The 11,515-nt window shown below is 33.8% G+C and overlaps 2 protein-coding genes across 2 annotated transcripts; one reads left to right on the top strand and one right to left on the bottom strand.

The window, feature by feature from the left end:
* Positions 1–405: 405 nt before the first annotated feature.
* Positions 406–1,277, bottom strand: LOC145579398 (uncharacterized). Its single transcript, XM_081636643.1, has 2 exons — positions 1,035–1,277; positions 406–942 (listed from the first exon to the last, which is right to left on the bottom strand). The coding sequence occupies exons 1-2, from the start codon at positions 1,275–1,277 to the stop codon at positions 406–408; spliced, it is 780 nt and encodes a 259-aa protein (XP_081492769.1).
* Positions 1,278–9,965: 8,688 nt separating this feature from the next.
* On the top strand, positions 9,966–11,219 carry LOC145578216 (ADP/ATP translocase 1, mitochondrial-like). The gene is made up of 2 exons (XM_081635574.1): positions 9,966–10,544; positions 10,950–11,219. Exons 1-2 carry the CDS (start codon positions 9,966–9,968, stop codon positions 11,217–11,219), a joined length of 849 nt encoding a protein of 282 aa, XP_081491700.1.
* The last annotated feature ends 296 nt before the right edge of the window (positions 11,220–11,515 follow it).

The raw sequence follows: 11,515 nt of genomic DNA, 5'->3' as shown, positions 1-11,515 counted from the left end.
ACTACATGCTCCACTAGTCCACATAAGCGTAAAAAATACATTATACTTTACAAAAGATGAGCATTACAAAAAATTTACAGAAGTATTGTTTCTTCCTTCCTTCCCTTACAAATGAAAAGATACATTATACTTTAAAAAAGAGTTAACCTGATGAAAGCCATAAAATGTCAGGTTACGAGCATTACAAAAAATTTACATTTAATCTTGCTATTTTAAATCACAGTAAGCTGCACAAAATATTTTAATCGACATAGCAACAATAGTAAATTAGCCGACACATATATATTGGTGTCGTATTGTAGTGTATCATCACAAAAAGCAACAATAATAGTCTTGCTAATTAAGAGACTTGAAGAGCATCTCATATGATCCTATTAATCGGGAATCAACAAACCTTGGACATAATTAAGCATATTTGTAGTCGCCTGGAAGGCTGAAAAAGAAATCGACTTCAAGAGGATTAAGAGCAATCTTCTTTGAGACCGTAAGAATCTCATTTGGAGATAATCCCTCCATTTTCATGATTTCACTTGTCACTTTCATTCTTCTCTCTGCAGAATTAGACTCATGTTGAAAACAACTAGCAAGACGACCAATATGTTCACTTACACCTTCAATCACGTCACTAATTTTTGCAAGCTTGGTCGAAAAGTCTTTTAAGGCTTCAATGGTTTCTGTCCTTGCTCTCTTTGTCTTGGTAGTAGATCGTGTTGCTGATGGTGGAGGTCCAGTAGGACTACATTCAGACGTTGGACTAGGTTCCTCTTCATTACAATGGACTTCTTGTTCTTCTCCACCTCTCTCTTCTTGCTCCATCTCCTCAAGCACATCAAACACACTTTTAGCTTCATTTCCCACTGCACTGTCTTTGCCAAAAATCTTTCCTAGGTCATCATAAAATGGAAAAGGTTTGTTGCGTAACCCTGCAGCATTCTTATGGATCTGCCACGTAGAATGATAAAACAAAGTTCAGTCATTAAGTTTTTTTTAAAGATATTAGACAAACAATATAGGACATTAGTTCTAATAATTACCTTAATCCATTCATCCCAAAAAGTTTGCAGGCATGTGACAAACTTTCCCTCATCATTCCACCCAAATCCACTTGCACTAGGGCTAAGCATTTCAGTAATAGCATCGTATTGCTTTCTCAAAAGCTTAACTCGAGACTCAATATGAGGCTTAGCTTTTTTGTCACAACCAGGGAGTTTTCCTTTCATAAGAGCTTCAAGCTTAGCATAAGCACCATTTTTAAATTGGCCGTTGCAGATTTCCATCCACCAAGATCGACTAGATCATTCAGGGCATTATCAAGTGCATGATCTTCATGTAGTGACCATCTCGACAAGTTTCCGGTAGAGTTGCTTCCAGCACTTTGCTTGAAGCTCCCTTGACCAGTACACTGACTCATTTGAAAGCATGTACTCTGTCCAGCACACATATTATAGGAGACATACAAAATTTTTGTGATCTTTAAGTATATAATAAGTAATGACATATATAACTTCATACTTAGCAAGTATGCAAAACTCATTCAAAATAATAAACATCATAAAAACAAAAACAGTCTATATATATATATATAATTCATAAAATTGTACACAAAATTGTCCATGCTCTGGTATGATCATGTCATGGTACAATTAATAATAATAGTATTCTTACAAACAAAATTCGTAATACAAGTTGTACGAGGGTAGTTATTAAAATCAAGACAACTACTTAATCAGCCTTGGATTGCAACCAAGAGGCATACATCTCAATTGCTAGGTCATGTCTAAAAGAATTCCATGCTGTGCTAGTCTCCATAACCTCAATACTTTCACCAGCATCTTCTTGCATATAATTTTCAATCAAATGCTCCATAAGGATCGACATTCATATAGGTTCGAATGAAGTTATGCACCAAAGCACAACCCAAAATAATCCTACATACGACCTTACGATGATACCAAGTTGTGTTTTGTAGAAAATTCCACCTCATTTTCAGCAATCCAAAACATCTTTCTATGACATTTCTTTCTTGAGAATGCTTCATGTTAAAATACTCTTCAGTACATAGTGGTTGAGCACCATTTTTCCAAACACTCAAATGATATCTTTGACCCCTAAATGGTGTTAAAAATCCTTCACAATTCATATATCCAGCATCACATAAGTAGTAGTTACCTAAGAAAAAAAAAAGTCTTTAACCCATTTAGTCTTCAACAGATCTTTATATTTAATTTACTAATTTATGAAAAATTAGATGTTCTCATTACCTTGAGGGACTCTTAATGGATTTTTTCGAGAAAGTGCATCACGAAGAACTCTATTGTCATGTGCTGAACCCTCCCACCCAGGTAACACATACACAAATTTTATATCTCGTGTACACACACCTAGGACATTAGTAGAAATCTCTCCTTTTCTATTTCTGAATCTAACTTTATCTTTGTCTCCAACACGAACATAGATATGTGTTCCATCCAAAGCACCTAAACAATTCTACAATAAATTTTCACTTATTAATTGATTATATATATATGTGTATGCACTTGTTAAAAAAAAATTACTATAAGCTGCAACTTACCTTGAACCATTTCCACCTGTCATCTTGGCAATTTTCAGTCACTGGCTCTGGTTTTTTAAATAGAATATGGTGACATCTAAGAAGAGCTTGTAAAACTAAGTTGAAGTGCCTTGAAATTGTTTCCCCACTTCTTCTAAAGTATAATTGAGTTCTTCGATGATGAGAAAGTGTAAAAAGGAATAAAGCAACTATTTCTTCCAAACTTGAATTCCTATTTCCTTGCAATTTACCAACATCCTTAAGCATCTCACAGAACTTATAAAAGCAAGCTCTATCCATTCTAAGGTTATTTAAACATGCTACATCACTCCCTTGGATCATTGGTCTAATATTTAAAATCCTAGCATAAACCCTTTCCTCCATAGAATTATCAAATAGGTAGGTTATGGACGTTGGAATTTTGACGTTCAAAATAGTAAGAAGATACACGAGATCAATCATTATTTTCATTAACATGATCATCAATTGCCTATATATGACAATACATGTTGTTGCAATCTTCTTCTCTTTACTTAAAGGCATACGAGCCATAGCTAAGTGGTAAAGGAATAATCGGTCGTTGGACAATCACCCTAAAACCAAACAATATTTCTACCTAAACCAACCTAAGACAAGTCTAGGGTAAGTAGAAGATCATATACAGAGGAAATGGGTCAAGAACACGAAGATTATGAAACGGCTGTAAGCTAGTTTGGTCACAAATTGGGAGTTTTGATTAAATGACTACTATGGAGACAAACACTAGGGGGAAAATGGAAATCGACACCAACCAAACCAATAGATCAAAACGATAGGCAAACATGAACACAAATTGGGTGATAGAAAGGGAACTCAACATTGCCTTCTTTCGAAGCCACAACACTAAGCATTCCTAAACCAAACTTAACTAACAAGATAGGCCAACCAAGTCTTAACGATGAGAAGTAAACTACTAACTATGGTTTGTCTTTCGATCGGTCCAAGAAAGCATTAAGGCACAAGTAATCGGGATTTCTCACCTAATTATTACAACTAAGACTACTACATCATCCAAACAAGGAACCATAATCAAGAGGAATTTAGCATAATCGTATAAGAAAAGGCTCACAACTAGACTTCATCTCTCAATGCAAGCATAGACGTGAATACATGAGCAATAAGTGGCCTTCTGATTACACATGCAATTAACCAATTCTTTAATAATCAATCATCAACCCAAAATGAACATGCAAGCATAAATATCAATCAACCCATGGCTTGGTTGAGTCTTAACCCAACCCCTAGCTAATTAACTACTCACTAATCATGGTGAAGAACATCATAGCAACAAGTTCTAATTCTAGATCAAATTAACAAGTTGAGAAAAGTAGTAAGAACAAGATAGATTGAACATGCAACAACAATTAAACAAGATTAAGGAAGAAATTAGCAATTCAAAGTAAATAAAAACAGAAACTAAAGAACAAGAGATACAAGAAAGAGATTACTAATGAAGCTTCAAAGTTGAGGAAATGTTGAATTCAAGAGAACAAACTTCAATTAATTCATACAATGATTGAGTTTTGAGGAAAACTAAACTAATTAAAGAGGGTTTAGAGAAACTAAGGGACTAAGAAAACTAAAGGGAAGAAGATCCCAAAAACTGAAATCAAGGGTCGTATTTATACACCCAAAAATTACATTGTAAAATCCGTAAAAAAATCGGGTTTTAGAACGGTAGGAGAGCCCGCTCCAGTATATAGGAGCGCCCGCTCCTGGACTCCCTGCGCGCCAGCACAGGTTAGGGCAGATTGTAGAAATTTGATTAGGAGCTCCCGCTCCTCGAAGGTTGCGCGCCCACTCCTAGTAATGCAGGTGGAAGTCAGTTTGTGGTAGCTCAGGTAAGAGCGCCCGCTCCTCCTTGGAGGGTGCAAGCCCGCTCCTCTTGTACTGTGCTTTGCTTCCAATATAGCTTTTCATGCATTATGCTAAATAGCCAATTTCTCATTGCATCTACAAACATGAACACACACATAAAAAAAGACCGGGAAAGCGAAAAGCTATAAATGTGCACAAAAAGAGATAGGAAAAGGGATTAAATTAGGGGAAAGAGTACAAAATTGGGTTTAAAAAGCCATGACAAGTGGACAAATAAAACACTTATCACTGAGTAACAAATAAAAATTAGTCTTAGTTGCATAAGAGTAATTTTAAAATATTCAAAGGAAGGTTGTATTAAATATCTAAACTTAATCGTACCTAGAAAATATATATATGAAAGACAGATATTTTTGCATATTGTACATCTTATTTATAGCAAAATTCAAAAATAATGAGAGGAGTTGCTGATTGTTGACAAATATTTATAAACAATGCTCTTCATAAGCTTATATCACCAAATGTATACTAATTCTACTTCACAATTTACAATGAAATAAAATAGAAAGTTGAAAAACTATATTCATTTACATAAAGAGCTCCTTAAAATGAACAATAATCCAGATGCATTTGATTGGAAATATGTAAAATCATTAACAAAAATGAAATAAGCACAAATGAAATACACTATAGGATTCAATCATCAAGTTTAGCCGTGTAGTTTGAAGTAACAATTGTAAAATCAAGCAATAATCTCACAAATCACAATATACCAATATCTTCAAATTATACTCTTAAGATATGCTCTAGTAGTTAAATTTATACTCCTAAATCCATGCCTTAATATATATCCTTATATTTTTTTACGCAAACAAAGAATGTATATACTCCTTGGAGGGGCCCAAGTTCAAGCATACACCAAATTCATATATATCTAAAGCTGGCATTTAAAATTCTTAGCAATAAAGAATCATGGTGAAATTGTGATTAATCATAGTGAAATACAAATAATTTGAGCCAAAGTATCTCCAGAATCATGGACTCATGATTAATACCCCCAAAACAAATTTAAGCCCTTTGTTCATCAATTATACTACAAGCTAATCAAAACGTTAAACCCCAACCATCCAACTATTTATGAAATTTAACAAAATTGAACCCAGAAATAATTAAAGAAGCAAGATCCAGAAGATTCCATAAACCAAAATTTGAATCCAGAAAACGTTTTTAATTTTTTTTTTTTTTTTACTAGAAACAGCATTATCTTAGTGATTATGCAAAATCATACAGAAAATTGCAAAAAATAATTCCTTATGCTCTATCCATGCTATGCTCTACATTCAAATTTAGAAATATTCTATTCTTACAAGAATTAATCTAAAAGATAAATTAAAGGGGTAATTTAAAAACCTAGGTTATCAAATTGGAATAATTTTTCTGTCAATTCAAGAACCCCATAATTTATATCACCCATTTTACTTACGTGCAACAAGATTTCCGGAGAAATAATGAAAGCAAAATTCAACCCTTGCTAAACCAATTTAGACAAGCCTCCATATCAAATCCTTTACACAAGTTTAGAAAAATGAAAATGTAGATGTACTAGTTCTTACTAATCAAATTGATAAACAAATCAAGGAAGAAGAGGATAAAGTTACATACCTATAATTTGGTTCCTTGGTTGATTATGGAAGAAAAGAGATGGAGAGATATGAGAGTCAATAGCCATAACACCCAAAAGCCCACAACTAGAAAAGCAAAGGAGTTTGGAGAGGGTAACAAAAGTGACAGGAAAAGGAGGGAAATGAAAAAAAAAAAAAAAAAAAAAAACAGGGCCAATTTTATTATTTCAGGGCTAAAGTAGTAAATTCACTTTAAAAATTCAGGTGGGAAGTGTAATTGACCAAGGGGGTTACAAGGTGAGAAACTTCCTGTACCCCACAGCTATTATGATTTCTCAAGGAAATGTCATTGCCTACATTTTACAAAATACAAGGCAACCAAACAACCCATGAAAATTGAAATTTATGGGAATTTTCATTTTCCATAGGAATTTGTGGTAACCAAACTACTCCTTCGGTGAGATTAATATAATATTATGAGTGGATGATTAATTTATTATAATAAAAGTTAGATGGGGATCATGAAAGAGAAAGAAGGTAAGGGAGAGTAAATATTTTTATTATATAAGTGGAGACTATGGAGGAGAGAGAAATGATAAAAAAATTTAAGTGGGGTTTAAAGTAAGAGAAAGAAATAATAAAATATACTATAAAGTTATCAAATAAAGAAGTGATGCACTTATAAAAAAAAACATTAATAAAAGAAAAATGATGTATTTAAGGAGGGAGTAAAAGGGAGGGAGCTGAGGGAGGATAATATTTTCACATTTAACTCTTATCATCTAACGCCCTTAAAGACGATCTTTAGGTTTTGCCATTAAAAAAATAAAAATAAAAAATCTGTGATGAATGCACCGACTTAACTTTAGGCTTAGGCTTAGCGAGGGAGTATAATATTTTCACATTTTCACAAGTCATTAAGCTTAGGCTTCTTCTTCAAAAGAAAGGGAAAAATAAAAATACTAGTTGTAGTAAAAAAGTAGGAAGAGAACATCTTTATTTATTTTCTGGCAAATGAGGACCATCTTTAAAATATTCATATTCCTTGTTTTCATAGTACGAATGAATGATCAATTTACGCCTCCAAGATCGGAAGATTCTACTCCGTCGCCAATTTGCCAAAGCAACCAAATAATGTCTCCATTACTCTACATTCCTGCAGTATACTCCATTAATGTGCAACCAATTTCAGGTACATTCCTTTATTTTCTTAATTACTGCCATTTTTGTTACATGTTTATGTTACATTTACAGTTCTTATCAATTTTGCTTTTTTTTTTTTTTTTTTTTATCCATTGTTTATTTCTTTTCAAGTACAGTGCTTTATACGAATTATATAATTATTTTAGGGGTTAGAAAAGACTTGAATTTTTATCTTTTATTTGGATTTTTTTTTTCCATGATTTTTTTTGGGTTTTGATCAATAACATAATTTTCCATTTAGATGTTTGTTTAGTACTATAGTAGAAAAGCGTGCATGTTTATTTTTGTTTAGAAATATTAAATTTTGGGTTTATGAAATGGAAGAAGAAATTGTCGCAGGAAAATCAATGTTACTATTTAGTAATTATTGTTTAGAGAGTGAGGGATAGCTCAAGTAATTAGAGCTTCTCTCCCGATTTCAGGTGATCTTGGAATCAATTCTCACCATGCCCTTTAAACACCAAAAAATAATTCAGGTTTTTAAAATTATTTACTTACTTTTGTTACTGAATTTGTTAGGTTTGTTATTGAACTTTAGGTGTCTAATTTATCAGGTAAGACATTAGATGAAGCCTTGGTTAGCCAGTTAGGAGCCCTCTTTTTAGATGAAGCTTGATTAGGAGCCCTCTTTTTAGGTGAAGCTTGATTAGGAGCCTTCTTTTTAAAGGCTTTAGGGGTAATTGGGTAATGTTAGTTGACTGGGACTTCAGGGCACACTTATGTAACTGACTAACTGGGATGGGACGTATCGTGATTCGTGAATCCTTAACAGACCTTATTGACAATGCTCCTTACATAGTTACATTCCTTGGAAAAATATGATCGAATTGTTTTAATTTACTCCCTCTGCCCATAAATGAAGTTTTGTGCTTTGATTTGGCTCGTGGGGTTAATTATACTATGCAAAGGGGAAGGGTTGGGAAGGGAAGGGATGGAAGAGTGATGAGTTTTCCTTCCAAATCCCTCAATTGTTGGAGAGATCAATTTCTTGCAATTTAATCCCTTTATATCTTTTCCCTTCAATTCCCTTCCTTCCTCGTTTGTTTCCTCATTTGTTATTCAAATGAAAGATAATTTATCCCTTCATTTCTCTTCCCTTCCTTTTCCCGCCTTTCCTTTAATCCAAACGAAGTAAAAATGTGATTAAAAAGATTAAAAACGAGCAGGTAGTGATAATTGTGTGGAACTATTGGGTGGAGACAAAAGAGGAATGGTGAGATTGAGAAAGAAATGCAAACAGTAGTGCAACAAGTACTTGACTAGGTTAATTATTTAGCATAAACTGTAAAGATTATTTTACGACATCCCAATAAGGATAGTGTGACAATGTTAATGAATTGATATTACTCCATACTAGAGGGTCTATCTGTGTAATGGCACATCTACTTCATTTGTTGTTTGGTGACTGTCCTACATTGAAACATATTCTTTTCCATTGCATTGAATTGATATTCAGGGGGTTTCTCCCTTTTTTATTGTATGGTTTTTATTCTTTTTGAGTTCTCCCCTGTATATAACCTGGATCATGAAGGTCCATTGAACATTTTTGCTTTTTCTTCCACATGACTGGCACATAATGAATTTGGTACGTCAAAATGATGAAAGTGATGCATATATGAATTGCTTATTTGCATTTATTTTTCTTGCACAACTACGACGTCAATATAGATAGAAAATTTTCTGGTTGCCCTGTTCAATCACCGCTGCATTGGGGATTATTGAATGTTAACAACTGGTGTATTGAATAGGACTGTTATCCAGCTTTGAATTGAATATGAATTTCTCCTATGATTGTTTGGAGTTAGTAAGACCATAGACATTTAACATTTTACAATAAGCTATTATCCAAATTAAGAAATTTTTTATGTCAATATCCTTAATCATGCATCTTTACAACAAAACTTCCGTAAAAAAAAAAAATGAATAAATAAAATAAAATACAACACAACTTGTGTTTGTCTTTACTAATTTCAATTCTACTATTAAATCGTACATTGATATCATATGGATATGGTTTAGTACTTTAGTAAGTGTTACTCCGTATTTGATAAATAATGAAGCAGAAAATCATGAACATGGGCTTTGTAGTAACTCAACATGTTAAATTATATATTATGTAGTGTATACTGTAATTCCATTATCATAATTATGTTACAATATTACTGCATTTGCTGAATGAACCATCAAATGTAAAAAACACTATGGCTGAAAAAGTTAGCATTTTAATTGTATTTATTGTTATTGTGCTTACGTTGTATGTCATATGTTAGTTGAATCATATCTTATGTTAGACTCTTTACAACTTCTATTCAACCAAAAATGACTAGGTGTGAACTGCGATTTGATCTTGATTGTATGAACGTCTAATCACTCTGTTCTCTTCCTTTTCATGGTATATAATTATGTAGACTATTTCTTTTCTTTAGCCCTGCTATATACTCTCTATCAAATGCAAGTAAGCTTACGGTCTTGCATTTTTACAGGGAAGTAGGCAAAAAATATTTCTTGTTAAAATGGGTGAAAGATCAAAACATGCCTCCATGTTACCGGATTTACATAGGCTACTTAACCATTCTTCGATGAGATACCACAATTTGCCTTGGAATATACAAGGAAATCCTGCCCTTGTTGCACACAAAATTTCCTTCCAATAATCCACCAACTCACCGCCATCCTCCTCTGTGGTTGCTCCAAATACACACTCCAACACTCGTAAACAGAATCATGTATCTATGCCTGTTGGAATACTCCGATGTGCCGCCCAGGTTTCTGCAGTGATAGCTACAGCTCCTATTGAACGGGTCTGTATCCTGATGCAATGTCAGAATGAGATGACAAAATATGGTTATCTCTCTAGTCCCTACAAGGGAATGAAAGACTGCTTTATGAGAACCATCAAACATGAAGGCTTTCTTTCCCTTTGGCGCGGCAACAGCATAAGTGTGATAGGAATCTTGACATCATTCTTGACTCGTCAGGTGCTTTTCCCAATCACACCACCTTTGTGGCATATACCAATTTTGATTTCGAATGTTCAATTACTTTATCCACTCTATTATGCCCGAGTTCGTCTTGCTAATGACCTCAAAGCTGCTAAAAAATTTCACTTTTCTTTGGACTCCACTAAAAGTAGTTTCAGCAATGATGGTATTGGCAGTAGGAAGTTCAGTGGTGCTTCTGATGTTCTTTACAAGACACTCAGATCAGAAGGCATACGTGGTCCTTATCGAGGATACCTCCCTGCATGCCTTGAGGTTGTTGTATCTCATCAGTGTGCGAAATGGGCAACATCTGTATCGATGCAGAACAAGGTTTTTTTTGTTTTGTTTATAGCTGCCATGCTTGTAATTTTGAGGATCATCTATCAATTCTCTTTCCTGTTGTCAAATCTTTGTTGCATGGGTTTTTCATACATGTCCTTGGTAATTGGATTGACACTTTCATAGGTTGTTCACGAAGGCTAAAAAGGAGAATTTTTGGGGAAAAATTTATGCTGTAATTGTCTTCCATGGATTTTGTTTATAGTGTTTGAAGACACGTCTGCAAAGTGGGCTTTCAAGACCTTGCAATTTTTGCAAACTTGAAAAAGTTGCTTTCAGTTACACTACAAAATTAACATGACTAGTGTCTTTAGAACTTAGAAGATAGCTTTGTTCATTTTATCCATTCTTAGCATTAATATGATATACTTACATATGACTGTTTGGCATTTGCAGGACAACAAGATTTTCATAATACCTGCTTTTATGATGGTCTTTGGTATTCTTGTACTACGCTACCCATTGTTTACAGTAAGTCGAAGAATGATGATGACTACTGGAGAAAAAACCAAGTACAATGGTGCGGTGGATGCAGTTCGACAAATAGTTAAATATGAAGGAGTCTCTTCCTTATATAAGGGCTTTACTCCATACGTAATCCATTCTTCAATTCTTATGTTTGCTTACTTGTACGCAACAAGCTTTGCCCGTAAATTGCAAAAATGATGTTGTCAGAGCTCATAACATGTATGGTGCATTTACTCTTTCTGCCTGTATTGAGATGAAATTCAAGGTTTTTATCTCTGTAGTGAAAATTAAACTGTGAAAGGTTTATTTTCCTTAATTGTAAGAAGGCGGTATGCTGCCTATAGAATATATGAATCATCTTTCATTCTGTTTGGTATATAATAAGTCTAACTGATCATTTCTCATATCGACTTCTGGCTGTGCAAAATGTTTGAGTTGTAGAACTTGCTAGCTCAATGTGGTGTACTGGTGTAATGATCTTTGGTGGTTACATA

Source organism: Chenopodium album, chromosome 14 (genome assembly GCF_948465745.1).
Source record: "Chenopodium album chromosome 14, dcCheAlbu1.1, whole genome shotgun sequence".
NCBI classification, from domain to species: Eukaryota; Viridiplantae; Streptophyta; class Magnoliopsida; order Caryophyllales; family Amaranthaceae; genus Chenopodium; species Chenopodium album.
This window is presented reverse-complemented; position numbering and strand designations above follow the sequence as displayed.

Excerpts from the sequence above, each read along its gene's own strand:
- LOC145579398 (XM_081636643.1), bottom strand. The coding sequence starts at position 1,277 with ATGGAAATCTGCAACGGCCAATTTAAAAATGGTGCTTATGCTAAGCTT. Across the intron at positions 943-1,034 it reads TTTGGGATGAATGGATTAAG|ATCCATAAGAATGCTGCAGG; the intron begins GTAATTATTAGA and ends TCTACGTGGCAG.
- LOC145578216 (XM_081635574.1), top strand. The coding sequence starts at position 9,966 with ATGCCTGTTGGAATACTCCGATGTGCCGCCCAGGTTTCTGCAGTGATA. Across the intron at positions 10,545-10,949 it reads CTGTATCGATGCAGAACAAG|GACAACAAGATTTTCATAAT; the intron begins GTTTTTTTTGTT and ends TGGCATTTGCAG.